The 13519-nt window shown below is 52.1% G+C and overlaps 7 protein-coding genes across 7 annotated transcripts; 5 read left to right on the forward strand and 2 right to left on the reverse strand.

Annotated features, from left to right (window-relative positions):
• Positions 1 to 4: 4 nt before the first annotated feature.
• On the reverse strand, positions 5 to 604 carry SNOG_01563 (hypothetical protein; the record flags this gene model as incomplete). The annotated part of the gene is made up of 2 exons (XM_001792148.1): positions 5 to 365; positions 567 to 604. The coding sequence occupies 2 exons, from the start codon at positions 602 to 604 to the stop codon at positions 5 to 7; spliced, it is 399 nt and encodes a 132-aa protein (XP_001792200.1).
• A 1291-nt stretch (positions 605 to 1895) lies between these two features.
• On the forward strand, positions 1896 to 2748 carry SNOG_01564 (hypothetical protein). The gene has a single exon (XM_001792149.1). The coding sequence runs from the start codon at positions 1966 to 1968 to the stop codon at positions 2617 to 2619; it is 654 nt and encodes a 217-aa protein (XP_001792201.1). The 5' UTR covers positions 1896 to 1965; the 3' UTR covers positions 2620 to 2748.
• A 523-nt stretch (positions 2749 to 3271) lies between these two features.
• SNOG_01565 (hypothetical protein) lies at positions 3272 to 5210 on the forward strand (the record flags this gene model as incomplete). The annotated part of the gene is made up of 6 exons (XM_001792150.1): positions 3272 to 3669; positions 3798 to 3942; positions 4017 to 4167; positions 4214 to 4455; positions 4507 to 4933; positions 4990 to 5210. 6 exons carry the CDS (start codon positions 3272 to 3274, stop codon positions 5208 to 5210), a joined length of 1584 nt encoding a protein of 527 aa, XP_001792202.1.
• A 254-nt stretch (positions 5211 to 5464) lies between these two features.
• Positions 5465 to 6225, forward strand: SNOG_01566 (hypothetical protein). The gene is made up of 4 exons (XM_001792151.1): positions 5465 to 5543; positions 5612 to 5658; positions 5842 to 5895; positions 5950 to 6225. The coding sequence occupies exons 1-4, from the start codon at positions 5505 to 5507 to the stop codon at positions 6104 to 6106; spliced, it is 297 nt and encodes a 98-aa protein (XP_001792203.1). The 5' UTR covers positions 5465 to 5504; the 3' UTR covers positions 6107 to 6225.
• Positions 6226 to 6302: 77 nt separating this feature from the next.
• On the reverse strand, positions 6303 to 7432 carry SNOG_01567 (hypothetical protein; the record flags this gene model as incomplete). The annotated part of the gene is made up of 4 exons (XM_001792152.1): positions 6303 to 6714; positions 6767 to 7110; positions 7160 to 7253; positions 7377 to 7432. The coding sequence occupies 4 exons, from the start codon at positions 7430 to 7432 to the stop codon at positions 6438 to 6440; spliced, it is 771 nt and encodes a 256-aa protein (XP_001792204.1). The 3' UTR covers positions 6303 to 6437.
• A 717-nt stretch (positions 7433 to 8149) lies between these two features.
• Positions 8150 to 9865, forward strand: SNOG_01568 (hypothetical protein; the record flags this gene model as incomplete). The annotated part of the gene is made up of 1 exon (XM_001792153.1): positions 8150 to 9865. The coding sequence occupies one exon, from the start codon at positions 8150 to 8152 to the stop codon at positions 9863 to 9865; it is 1716 nt and encodes a 571-aa protein (XP_001792205.1).
• Positions 9866 to 10992: 1127 nt separating this feature from the next.
• On the forward strand, positions 10993 to 12996 carry SNOG_01569 (hypothetical protein; the record flags this gene model as incomplete). The annotated part of the gene is made up of 3 exons (XM_001792154.1): positions 10993 to 11072; positions 11123 to 12008; positions 12574 to 12996. The coding sequence occupies 3 exons, from the start codon at positions 10993 to 10995 to the stop codon at positions 12994 to 12996; spliced, it is 1389 nt and encodes a 462-aa protein (XP_001792206.1).
• Positions 12997 to 13519: the final 523 nt, after the last annotated feature.

The raw sequence follows: 13519 nt of genomic DNA on the forward strand, positions 1-13519 counted from the left end.
GACGTTAAAAGTAACCGGTTTTGATACCAGACAATTGTTGCATGAGATTGTCGGAAGCATGGCGTGTATTGCGTCCCCCAGTAGGTTTGAGACTCCAAAGCATCGCGTGAACGTGATGTATGCTTGCAGTTTTGAAGTCTGCAAGATGCAGAGAATGTAGCTTAGGAAGGACGATGAGGATGAGAGCGGCATACGCTGCATATTCGCGCATGAGAAGAGCGTCTCGAAGGTAGTCGCTCGAGACTAGGCTTTCGCCTTCCAATGTTTTCATGGCTAGGCCGTACATGGCCTCGTCATCAAAGTGATTGTCACGGGTGATCCAACGTTGGCCTTCTCTAACGTCCTCCTCAGGCGACGGTCCTAGTCTGATAGATGTTACACGTCGTGCCAACCGTCGGTGTTTTGTAACGTTGAGACAAAATCTATCAATTCGTGGGAGTCTGTCGCCCGAACGAATGAAGAGATCTACATGTCTGTATAGGAATGGAACCACAAGAGCATGCAACCTCCTGTTCAGCTGACAGACTGCATATAGTGCTGGTTGGTCCAGATAGGAGTAGACATACTCCATGAGCTCCGCGGGCAGATGTGTGAAAGATGCCATGGTTCTGAGTGTAGTGTGAAATGTTGATGCGCAGAGCAGGATGACAGAAGGATGCCTAATGATGGAAGGGGCGATTCGCGGGGTGGAGGCCCGTGCACACCAATCACAAGTAGGGTGGGTAGACGAACCACGGCACTTTGCGAATAGGATTTTGCACTTGAAAAAGAATATTAAAGAACTAAATCATAACAAAAAAGTACAGATGTTCTACTTTCAGGGAGACTTGAAAGTTCATGGGAAAATGGTGTAAAGATAGATTTAGCTACGGTTCTCCGCGGCGGCTTCCAGGACCCACTCTTCCGCAAAGCCGTGAAGGATGAGGCATAGGTCGAGGAAGGGGATACCTCAGCTTTCTCATAGCAAAGCAAAGACAAGAGCAGCTTGACTTACTCTCAGACGCTGTATTCGATAAGTAAGCGCCTAGCAGTGTAATAGATACTAGTACCCGCACCAAGACTATAAAAGCCTATACTATCGCATCTGATATGCGCGGTCAGTTGCGAGGGGAAGCGAGTGGACATGTGTAAGTGTAGTGATTGGAAGAGATACAGGGTTCATCGGCCGGCTGTAGGAACGTTCGCTCGATCGTCAGAGTTGCCGTTCGATTCGAGGGATAACCTTGGAAGTTGCTTTTTGCTTGGAGCCTGCGAACCATTGCTTAGCGGACCGGCAGTACTGCCCGTCAACGGCATACAGTGCATTAGCGATTATCTGCGACCAACGAGTGTCGGCGGGTTCCCAATGACGAGAGAGGAGTGGGGTGGGGTGCATGACGGACATGAGCACATGGCGCAGCTGCACACCCCTACAATCCGAGGAGATGGACTAGATGAATCCGGCTGTAGGTAACAGCACCGCTTGCCGGGGCGACGGAGACACTGTGCTGGTCGTGGGGAGCAGAACAGGCGCAGGGCTTCATGCCTCGGTCTAACATCGGAGCCGTTGGCCGGTGCTGAGAGCGAGACGAATCAGGTGAGCGTCAATTCAGCAACAGCTCCGGTTTTCTCCATGCTCGACCGCTTCGGCAGCGTCACAGGCACAGCGACCACACTTGGACATCCACTTCCCCGCAACCGACCATAAATCGCTCCTCCCCCGCCATCGAAGAGGCTACCAATCTGAGAACAGGCGCGCGCTTCGCTTCATCCCACGCTGCAACACCGTGAGCCGCTTTGACGTCACACACACATACACACACCGTCCGACCGTAGCCGTGACACGCGATAAGACGGCCGCCGCCCTTTCATCCTTTGGAGGGAAACACCCGAAACACGCTGCAAGATAGACCCGCTATTTAGGACGAGGAGCGCGAGTGGGTGGACACCGAGCTTCACTTCACCGCCTTTCCAGCGCAGCGGGAGATGCACGAGGACCGACACACCTCCAGCTCAGGAACAACAACCCCGTCAAACACCATGACGACCAACAGACCCTTCTTCGGGGGGTTCCTCGCAGCCTTCCGAGCCCAGCCCGCGCTCCAGAAAGCCGCAAACTCGCAGGCAGCTTCCGTCGCCTCATATTCCCACAACGCCACATCCTCGCAGACCCAGAACCGTGAGGCGTCAACACCATCAACACGCACAATAACTGCAAAAGCGCGGTCACCCTCCCCTGGTGCAAACAACGCGTCAGTACAAGGGACCAACCACTTCCAACCGACACGGCAACATGCACCGCCCTACCACCGCTCCACATCACCCACGGCGAAAGCCTTCCCGATACCAGGCGCTTCACAAAGAAACAGACGAGGATCAGACAGCTCCTCGGAGGGCTTTCACGAGGTCATGGGCGCGGAGAAGTGGTACATCGGCGGGCGGACGGCCACAGGCGAAGAAAGATTCTACAAGCTGGGCATGGTGAAGAGGCATAGAGAGTGCAGATCGGTTGAGCTTGGACAAGCTCAGTATATAACACGGGCCCTCGCTGTTCCGAAAATCATGACTGCATCGCTGGCGTTTTGGGATTTGTTTCTGGTAGGTACACGGCTCTGTCACTTCAAGGCCCCTTTTAGATAACACATGGACAAAGTCAGGTCCTTCTGTTGAATGTACTCCTATATTCGGGCTTCACAGCTCGCACTTTCCGCACAGACTTCTTGGGCTCCAACATGGGTGAACTATCGACCAGGCCGTATTAGCACATGAACGCATCGTGAACGCCAAGCAGCACGGCACAATTTGACCCGGACATTCTTTCACCGCGCGACCAACACCAGCATCGAGTGGCGAGTCTTGCCAATCACATTGCACACATTGCTGCATTCGCGGAGTCGGCATTCATTCCGAGTTCGGAACTGGACATTATGACGCCGATACCCTGTCACGCTACTCCCACCTTTCGGATGTCACAGCCCTATCTGCTAGAAAATCTTCACTTGCTGCCCGGAAAAGCAGCAGGCTAGGGACAACAACGTCCGCCGCTTGATCTGCGCTTGCAACGCTAACGCAACGAGATAGGCTCAACATGTGGCCAACTGCAACAGAATTAGACTCCTTGAGTCACCCTCGCTCCCTTTTCCGTGTGTCTGGTGGTTGGGCTTCATATATGTGCAAGCTGCTCGCGTGCCTCTGTAATTTTACGCTTGCAAGTCTACTGTTCTTCCGTTTGTTTGTCCATACCTTCGTGCGGTATATTTCTTCGGCTCTTGCCTTTTCATGAACACACATTATGGCGTCCAACAACACCCCGGCTCCGGCTGTACCTGCTCCAGCTCACATCCCCGAGTCTGAGAAGCAAACGCAGTATGCCTCCATCATCCCAGAAGACCGTGGGGAAGGTCGCCTAGATCTCCAACGCACCATCTCCAGCCATGCAGACATGGCAGACGTGGGCTACATTGCCACAGGTGACGCGGATGAAATCTACAACCGCTTTTCCGGACGCCGCAAGGCCATCATTGTAGCCGTCGTATCCTTCTGTAGCTTCTTGGCTCCTATATCATCCACCACGGTCTTGTCCGCGGTTCCTGAGGTAGCAGCTACATTCAATACAGATGGTTCGATTATCAACGTCTCGAACGCTTTGTACATGCTGTTTATGGGACTGAGCCCGTGCTTCTATGGACCGTATGGGAATATTTACGGCAGAAAATGGGTACGCATTGACCAGCAGATGCTCTTGATCTATGGTGCTGAAAGCATCGGATAAGCAATATGGATTGAACTAATTTTTGACGACAGGTCTCTGTAGCAAGCGCCACGCTCTTCACGGGCTTCAGCATTGGAACAGCCCTAGCACCAAACCTTGCGAGCTTCTTCGTCTTTAGGATATTGACAGCTTTTCAAGGCACTGCCTTCTTGGTTATCGGTAGTGCAGTCATTGGAGACATCTACAAACCGGTAGGTCGTCTCTTTCCTTTACGAAAACCTAAGTTCTGCTGTGTATCCTGATGACTCCTGGTATACTTCCACAGTACCATGGTGCACAATCGGGATATTACACTGTAGCAGTATACCCAGAAGGATATGTTGTATGTCTCAACTTTGAACTAACATACCCCCAGACCGAGCGCTCGACAGCGCTTGGATGGTTCTTGAGCGGTACACTCATTGGGCCAGCCTTGGGTGAGTATTTTCCCTCAACCACAAACTTCATCACTAATACACACAGGCCCATTCATCGGCGGTATCATCGTAACGTTCCGAAGCTGGCGAGACATCTTCTGGCTCCAAACAGCTCTGGCCGGCGCAGCTACCGCCTTCTGCTTCTTCCTGCAGCCCGAAACCATCCACAAAAAACGTGCCACCGAGCTAGAAGGCCTCCCTCGGACGCAGAAAGCAAAGAAGATGTGGCAATGGCTGAATCCATTCCGCGTCATTGTGCTGTACCGATACCCAAACCTGCTTCTCACAGTGAGTATTCCGCCTTGAACGAAATCAGTGTAGGAGGCTAATACAACACAGGCACTCGCATCCTCCTCCCTAGTCTGGAACATGTACTCCCTCCTCACACCCATCCGCTACGTGCTCAATCCCCGCTTCCAACTGACATCGCCCCTGCAATCTGGGCTCTTCTACATCGCACCCGGCTGCGGCTACCTGTTTGGAACCTTCTTCGGCGGCCGCTATGCCGACCACATTGTCAAGAAGTATATCCGCAAGCGCGGCAAACGCATCGCTGAAGACCGGCTACGCAGCTGTGTTTTATTCCTCGGCGGCGTGATCCCGGCTTGCATGATCATCTATGGCTGGAGCATTGAGAAAGAGGTGGGCGGCGTTGCATTGCCGGTGCTCATGATGTTTCTTCAGGGTGTTGCGCAGTTGTTTTGTTTTCCTAGTTTGAATGTCTACTGCCTTGATGTTATGCAGGAGAGGAGTGCTGAGGTCATTGGTAAGTCCTGATTTCCGCCTATTTCAACATATTCGTATGAGCTAATACATCAATAGCGGGCAATTACTTCATGCGCTACATGTTCGCGGCGGGTGGTTCAGCTATCGTGCTTCCAGCCATCAGAGGCGTCGGAGTGGGATGGTTCTCGACGATTAGTGCGTTGTTTCTGATGGCGGGCGCGGCGGCTACGTGGGTCACTGCAGAGTACGGCAAGCAGTGGCGCGACTCCATTGATGAGAAGAAAGCTGCGCGAAAGGATGCTGATATCGAAGGGTAATTGTTGTCTTGCATGGCGTTGGTAAAACGGCGCATTGGACGGTGTTTGGGAGTTTTAGATACCAATAGACTTAATACATCCATAATATCATTAACTGCAGACTTACTTTCAATACCACACCCATACTCACCAACCGTCGTGAAAGTTGATGCTGACCACCCGCAAAATCCCGCAGGTCCTGATTGGTGCCAAGCCGCGCCCATCCTCGACCCATCCCGTCCGCAGAACTTCGAACATTCGTCACCGTCCAACATCGCCAACATCACGAATCTCCCCGCACACGCCTCACACACGATGTCGCCCCCTCACCATGGCAAGACGCCTGCCGCGTTCGTACGTTACAACGATTTCGGAGCCATTGGGGCGCTGAGAGAGTAGGCAGGGCTAATGAGGTGATGCAGAGTATGCGCAGCCCGTACGCGGCGTACAGGAGTCCGTTTGGTCCTCAGTACGTACACATTTCTTCTGGGTTCTTGGGGAAATCGAGGGAAAAAGCAGGAATTAGCGACGCAGCTGGGATAGACCGGGCTCTGAGAAATAGGCGGAATGGCGAGCACAAAAGAAGGAAGCAGGAAGAAGACACACACATATACCACACGGCGCAGTGAGGCTAACATGTTACTTTGTCTAGATACACCATTCCCCGCAACTACCACGGCATCACCGCAAAGCACGCTATGAAGGCGTACGTCCCACCACACATGTCCCATCCCCCTCACACATTCTAACCCGCCCACAGTGGCGTCCTAGCAGCCGGCTTCGGCGGCGCAGCAGGCTTCTTCGCCCTCTTCTTCTTCGCCGAGGTACCGCGCGTCCGCGAAGACATCATGAAGAAGATCCCCGTGGTCGGAAGCTACTTCAACGTCGAGATCCCGCCGGAGGACAACCCGTTTTAGATGGGTTGCATTGGAGCTGGGGTGCGGAGGATGTACATTATGGTGGTGGGAGAAGTTATAGAGTAGTGGAGTGGCAGTGCTGTGTTTTAGCGGCTAAAGAATAGACCACTTTTAAGTTCACGGGTGTGATATTGGTGATGATATGTCATGTGGAGGGCTGATGCTTTCTTCTTAGTGTGCATGGAAACGGTCGCAGATACCATGTCGTGCATTGCTTTCATTGTGTCGTAGCCGGCATAAGGCGCTCTAACATTCTTTGATGTGCTTTTGCTCCATGACCATCGCTGTACGCATTCATCACGGTTCAAAACGAAGTCGTCACTCTGCCCGTCTAGTTTGTTGGCAGTCTTCCAACCACCTCCTCCATCTCGGCATCAGTGTAGATCCTGAAGCCCTTGTCCTTGGTGACGCTCGCCAACTGGACGTTCTTGCTGTCCAGCTTCTCCTCCATGACCTGCTTCAGCGTCTTGAGCACCAGCACCTCCGCCTCGGGCAGGGTGAGCGACTTGTGGAACTCGTTCTGCAGCTCTGCTTGTGCGCCCTCGGAACCAGATCCAATGGCTTTGGCGTCGTAGCGGTAGAAGGTACCGGAGGGTTCGGCATGGTACCTATGCAGTCATTAGCCACCTTCCCCAGTTCTACGTATCTTGTGCAACATACAGACTCGGGCCATCCTCATCGTATCCCGCAATCAGCAACGCCACACCAAACGGCCGACTCATAATGCTCTCCTCGCCCTCTGCACCCTCACCGAACCGCAGCGCCAAATCGCATATCGCCTGCGTGCAGCTCTCGACTCTCAGCGGCTCGTTGTAGTTGAAAGCGTGGTTCTGGCTCTCGACACGCGCATGCTCGACCATGCTTCGTGCATCGGCTTGCAGACCCGACATGGCACATCCGATGTGGCGGTCGATTTCGACAATCTTCTCGACGGAGCTGGTCTCGAGGAGGGTGGAGGTTACGCGCTTTTCGACGCCGAGGATGACGCCCTCGCCGGTTGCAACCTGGCCGTGTGAGCATGATGTGTGGGGTGGAGAGAGATGGGGTGCATACGCCTATTGCTGTTGAACCGAGCTTGATGGCTTCTAGGGAGTATTCGACTTGGAAGAGACGGCCTTCGGGCGAGAAGGTGCTGTTTGCTTGTGAGCTGCGGCTTGTGGGGTGGGACGCAATGGGTGTACTGACTTGATGCCACGATCTAGATGATCATATTAGCATGCCAGTTTCATGGTTAATTGCTCAGAATGTACTCACCATACTCGCTCCGTGCTATGAACTGCTGATGTTAGCAGAAGAGCTCCAGCGGGGCGGGTAATCGCATACCATGTTGCCGGTTTGTGTGTGAGGCGAGGATTTGGCTGAGTGCTGTGGGGTATCAAAACTCGCAACAAGGTGTTGAGAGTATGGGAATTGTGGCTGAAAGAGGCAATATGCACTGTTGACGTGGTCGTGTTTCTTGAAGCTCAAGCTCAAGGCAACATGAGCCGCGCAGTAGCTCCAGTGCCAAGCCATGTCCCGCTAAGACGTCCGAACAGCACCCGCGTCCATCTCTCAGCCACATACCATGAAGCGATCATGCCGCATTTTATTAATTGCGACGGAAAGTAGGCGAGGGCATGTGCCGCCAATGCTTAAGACAGACATCCACATGATTCAGCCCTCGAGCTATGTACTACATCTTGTCGACTATGACGTGACCAGGGTGCAACAGGTGGCAGCTCATCCTATAACCTGAAATTGTACACTGGTGTTTGCTTCGCAACTGAATCTCAGCTGTAGTGTGTATAACCTAAAGCTGATGGCGTACTGAATCAGTCACTCGAATTTCATATGCCTGTCTATCGGTCTGTCGAGGCCATTCGCTGCTATCCACTTCGCTAGACATCCCACCATAACTTGCAGTATGCAGCCAGCCTCAAATGGGTAGGCGCCACCTGTCAGCACTGGATCGTCAGCACCAATATTCCAGCTTCTACAGTCCTAATCTCATGTTCTAAAACCGGCAGACTGCCTTCGCAAGGGAAATCACAATCGAACCCCATTATGCGTCTTTTGCAGCTGCAGGGCGACAGTGGAATCCAGCTTGTCCAAAGTGCTGACAATGCTATTCCACCATATGCTATCCTTTCGCATACTTGGGGAGCAGATGAGGACGAGGTCACCTTCAAGGATCTTAACAAGGGAACAGGTACAACAAAAGCTGGCTATCGAAAACTTGAGTTCTGCAGAAGGCAGGCTGCGAGCGATCACTTAGATTACTTCTGGGTCGACACATGTTGCATCAACAAAGACAGTAGCACAGAGCTTTCAGAAGCTATTGTCTCCATGTTCCGCTGGTACCAGAATGCGGCGCAATGCTACGTATACCTCGATGATGTGTCGACTGACAGCAAGGATGGCAAAACGCCTCAGCAGAGCAAGTGGTTCACTCGGGGATGGACGCTCCAAGAGCTGCTCGCCCCAAAAAGCGTCAAGTTCTTCTCTAGAGAAGGCCATTTACTGTTCACCAAGTCCTCTAAAGTGCTGGAGATCGCCAACATTACCCATATACCTGCCGAAGCTCTTCAACAGCGAGGACCTCTGTCACGCTATAGTGTTGAGGATAGGATGTCATGGGCAAAAGAACGAAATACAACACGTTCGGAAGACGTGGCCTATTGCCTGATGGGTGTTTTTGACATTCACATGGTACCCATCTACGGTGAAGGCAAGGTCAAGGCGATCAAGCGACTTCAGAAAGCAATAAGAGAAGCAGAAGATGAATCGGCTTCACCAATCGAGAACGCAAAGAAATGGCTAGAGAGCGCCAAGACCGATAAGAATGTACAGGAACTTTTCCGCAAGATGTTCATTGAAAACGAGGGCTTGGGTGAACAAGAAGATGACGTTGAACTCCAATCCGACATCTTCAAAACCGTCTTGCAGGCGCCCACGGTGTTAGCCGAGACTAGCGAGCATGTCAGACTTCTCATGGGCAACTCGAAAAAGGAAGGTCCGCCAGACTTGATTGCAGTCAAAAGGACGGCTACCTTTAACCGATCGGCCGTGGCTCATGTCCTCTCTGGCACTTCTAATTACCGGGACTTCAATCTCATCATCGCAACACCAGCTCGTGAGACTATGACTACGCAAATGGATTTCACGCTTACAGACTGGGACGATGACGGCTCGTTAGATATCGTCATGATCAAGAAGAACTACACCGGTACAAACAGTACTGAAGTTCATATCACATCTGGAAAATCCAATTACCAACATTGGATGCTAGAAGTCGGCACTATACTACACGAAACTGACGAAACCTTTACATTCGCCATGGGCAAACGGGACGCCAACAGCAGGCCGGACTTGTTCGCGATCAAGAAATCCAGAACCACTTCTCGTACCACCGAAGTGCACATACTATCGGGCGCCTCACACTTCAAGAACTTCATCATACGCACCGACACTGCCCTACACGAAACTGATGATACGTGGGACTTTCTCGTCACGGACTGGAACGGCGATGGGCACCAGGATCTAGTCGCGATAAAGAAGAGCAATTCGAGTGACAAATGCACTTCAGTGCATGTGCTGTCAGGAGCTTCTATGTACAAGGAATTTATACTGCGTGCCGAAACACCGCTGTATAGGAGCTATGGTATGTTTGAGTTTGCGGTCGCCGATTGGACTAAGAATGGGAAGCCGGATCTGGTTGCAGTAGCGAAGGACACGGAGAGTAATTCTACGGAGGTGCATGTCATGACACAACAGGGCTGACGGTGTCGCTGTAGAAGTGCTTTTACATAGTGAGTCTGTGTAGATATTCGCTCTAAGGACAGTTGTGTCTCGCAATTCTTCACGCACGTTTAATCCCCAAGCCTGGACTGGAGAAATAGTCACATCATTCACAATGGTGCCAATCACAACACGGGAAGCTGTCCACGCGTTTTGCGGACGCAAAAGTGTGCCGAATCCAGACAACACGTAGGCTCCTTTTCGCAACCTCCGGCTCTTCAGCCGCGTCATTGCCACACCGAAATACACCGGCGCATGCACCGTTGGTGATGACTTCAGACCGTCACAACTATTCGCGTCATCTCCATCAACTAGGCCTTGCAGCGCGATAATTTTCTCGAGCGCACAGATCGGGAGCTTGCATGTTGTGTCAACTAGTCTGCAGTTATTCGATCCACGTCTAGACTCTGTATGTGTTGAGGTCATCCCTCTTTGTTCGCATTCCACAAGACTACCGCAATTGAAAGCCAGCCATGCGTGTGCGAACGTGGCAAGTGCTACATTCGGAAGATTGCGAAAATGCAGCGATGCCCATAAGACAACAGACGAGTTCACGAGCAGGATGAAGTAGTGAAAGTCTATAAATGGATACGCAGTGACGTTGCTTCCGTTGCCGTTGGATATTGGCTTCCCCACATGGGCCAAGCCGGGGTTGGCCCGCTTGCGAAGCTTGACGTCTCTTGTTTCCACAGATCCCCGGTTTATCGAACTGCATCACTTTTGCGCACGCATCGAAATGAATGACTGGAAATGATGTTGTGTGTATAGAGTTTGCGAGTAGTGATAGGGGTGATGAGGCTCTGCACAACTGTCCGCGCGGCGGTCGCCATGTCAGCAAACAGCGGATGAGGACGGGTTCCCCTTTCTACGTGATCCCTGCAGAATGTTGCTTCCCCAACATTCGACCAATTCGCTGCTTCTCTTGCGGCTAATGCACGCACTTGTTTATCGTTTAGCTGACAGACGTCATGTAGGCGAACATTTCTTCTTAATAGCCTCATTCCTCTCCCACCACTTCGGCTGCCATCTGTAATCCTTCGCAGCTTATTGCCTCTCAATTCTTCTCCTTCGTCTACATTTTCCTCTTCCTCTTCCTACAGGTCTACAAGATGCGCTTCTCGACTCCTTTGGTTGCCGCGGCTGGACTTTTTTCGACCGCAAATGCGGCGATCAAAGGTTTCAACTATGGGTAAGCTGGAGCTCGATGCAGCTACAGGGTCGGTCACTGACGCCTCGAAGTGCAAACTTTAATGATGGCCGGGCGAAGACTCTGGTCGACTTTGAGTACGAATTCAATGCCGCGAAGAGCCTACCCGGCACCAACGGATGGACCTCGGCGCGTCTCTATACAATGGTCCAGCATGGAACGACAAATACACCCATTGAGGCCATCCAGGCTGCCATAAACACCAAGACTACTCTACTACTTGGATTATGGGCTTCTGCCGGCCAAGCCAGCTTCGACAATGAGATTGCTGCTCTGAAAGGCGCCATCGCGCAGTATGGCACTTCATTCAGTGACCTCGTCGATGGCATATCGGTCGGAAGTGAGGACCTGTACCGCATCACACCCACAGGGATTGAGAACAAGTCGGATCCTGGCGCTCAGCCCCAGGAGTTGATCAAATACGTCCAGCAGCTTCGCAACGCCATCAGTGGCACCCCGCTCCAGGGTAAGCCTGTTGGACACGTGGACACGTGGACAGTGTATGTCAATGCTACCAACAAGGACTTCATCTCGTCCCTCGACTTCATCGGAATGGATGCGTACCCTTACTTCCAGACTACCATGAATAACAATGTCGGGAGTGGTAGCCAGCTTTTCTTCGATGCCTATCACCAGACTGTGAATGCTGCCCAGGGCAAGCCTGTCTGGGTCACCGAGACTGGATGGCCCGTCAGCGGCAAAACCCTTAACCAGGCTGTTCCGAGTGCGGCCAATGCTCGTATTTACTGGGAGGATGTGACTTGCCAGCTCATCAAGGATGGCGTGAACCTATACTACTTCACCCTCCAGGACGTCCAATACGGAAACCCTGACCCCAGCTTTGGTATCAAGCCGGCTGGCGACCTCATGGCTGTCAACCCTCTGTTCGACCTGTCGTGCCCGACAGGCTCGAAGCCTGTAAGCCACCTATTTCCTTTTATCCTCTCTTCCGTTTTGTCGCCACTCCTCTTGATCTCTCTGTACAACTTTTCCATCGCCTGGTCTTTGCTTCAATGGTTTCTGCCTGTAATACATTGGCGTCGCGATTGCCCTTGCATGAATCTCCCCCATTCGCCCGTACATACACCAGCCTGGGTTGTGAGCCCTGCAGGTTGGAATGCACGGACTAATGGTCATGTAAAGTCATCGTCTTCGCGGTTGTCGTCTTCGACAGCGTCTCGCAGCAGTACCAGGCTATCGACTAGTACAGGAGTGGTTTCGAGTGAGGGAGATGGCGGACTCTTCCAGTCATGATTCTGTATGCTGACATGTGATAGCGCGTCTAAGCGGGACTTCCTCGACATCCCGACCCACAATAGTGTCCGTTCCTGTGATCAGCAGAGTTATACCTTCGTCAAACGTGGCTTTCTCAATACCAACATCGTCGAGCATTCGTCTGATTGATCTTCCAACGCCAACTAGCGTTCCAACCGGTCTCCGAGGCTCTTTTGAAGCACCACATCTGATCGTCCCGATTGACAAGGCCGACCCGTCGAAAGTCGTAGGCAACGGCTATAGCGCACTGCTATCACCGATCGCCTCCACGGTTTTCGTCTACGACGTTCGTCCTGAGTTCCAAGACAAGGTCTGCAATCTTGTCTTCTTCATGCCGCCTGCAGCACCTTTCGATCTCTCTCCAGCCAAGATTCGGTCGCCTGGCGGCATCATCGTGTCACACCTCAATGGTAGGGTTGCTTCGCTGGATGTCAGCGCCAATAATGTTGGTAGTTCAACACCCGTTGGCACAGTGCCGTCAATCCGGCCAGACAACCAATACGCTGTGAGCAGCATGCCGTGCGAAGGGGGACAAAGGGTGGCGTATCAGATTGATTCGACAGGAGGCTTGGTTATGGATTTCTTCCAGATGACCTCACCACCGCTAGGCCTTTTCATGATTCCCATGTAGAGGGAGCGCTGGATCAAGAGGAAGGGAGAGTTTTTGTGCAAAGGGTGTCGTATTAATTTAATCAGAGTCATGATTCTTCCCATCTTCTATTTTGACCTCTTTGCGTTCAATCTTCTTTGTTCGATGCTCGCTTACCATGTCAGTGTGACGCCAAACACGGGCGCGACGGTAAGAGAATTTGAGCTACATGATTAGATGAATGGGCCAAGAACAAGTAGGAAAGAGATGGCGGGTGACGGCACATACATGTATGCGCATCGTGAATGTCACAGATGACAGCAGTATATGCCGCGCTACCACACTCGTTGAAGCGATGAAATTCCATTTTGCACTGTCTCCGCACTGCTCCGCTGTTACCCAGTGCACACCTGGTGTTGCGACAGTTCGTGCGCGCTTTAGTTAAACCCAATCTGCTATCATAGGGCAGCCATTATCTTACGTACGAGCTTAAAGAGACTCAACCAGTTGAAAGTACGCGACGAAGTTCTGAAAGAGCTTTGAAGTTAGACAGCTTGAATCAATT

Source organism: Parastagonospora nodorum (genome assembly GCF_000146915.1).
Source record: "Parastagonospora nodorum SN15 chromosome Unknown scaffold_2, whole genome shotgun sequence".
Lineage (NCBI taxonomy): Eukaryota > Fungi > Ascomycota > Dothideomycetes > Pleosporales > Phaeosphaeriaceae > Parastagonospora > Parastagonospora nodorum.

What these genes read in the sequence shown, in the direction of transcription:
- SNOG_01566 (XM_001792151.1), top strand. Translation starts at nt 5,505, where the DNA reads ATGTCGCCCCCTCACCATGGCAAGACGCCTGCCGCGTTC. An exon ending in GCAAGACGCCTGCCGCGTTC is followed by an intron (nt 5,544 to 5,611) that starts GTACGTTACAAC and finishes GAGGTGATGCAG; the next exon opens with AGTATGCGCAGCCCGTACGC. An exon ending in AGGAGTCCGTTTGGTCCTCA is followed by an intron (nt 5,659 to 5,841) that starts GTACGTACACAT and finishes TACTTTGTCTAG; the next exon opens with ATACACCATTCCCCGCAACT.
- SNOG_01564 (XM_001792149.1), top strand. Translation starts at nt 1,966, where the DNA reads ATGCACGAGGACCGACACACCTCCAGCTCAGGAACAACAACCCCGTCA.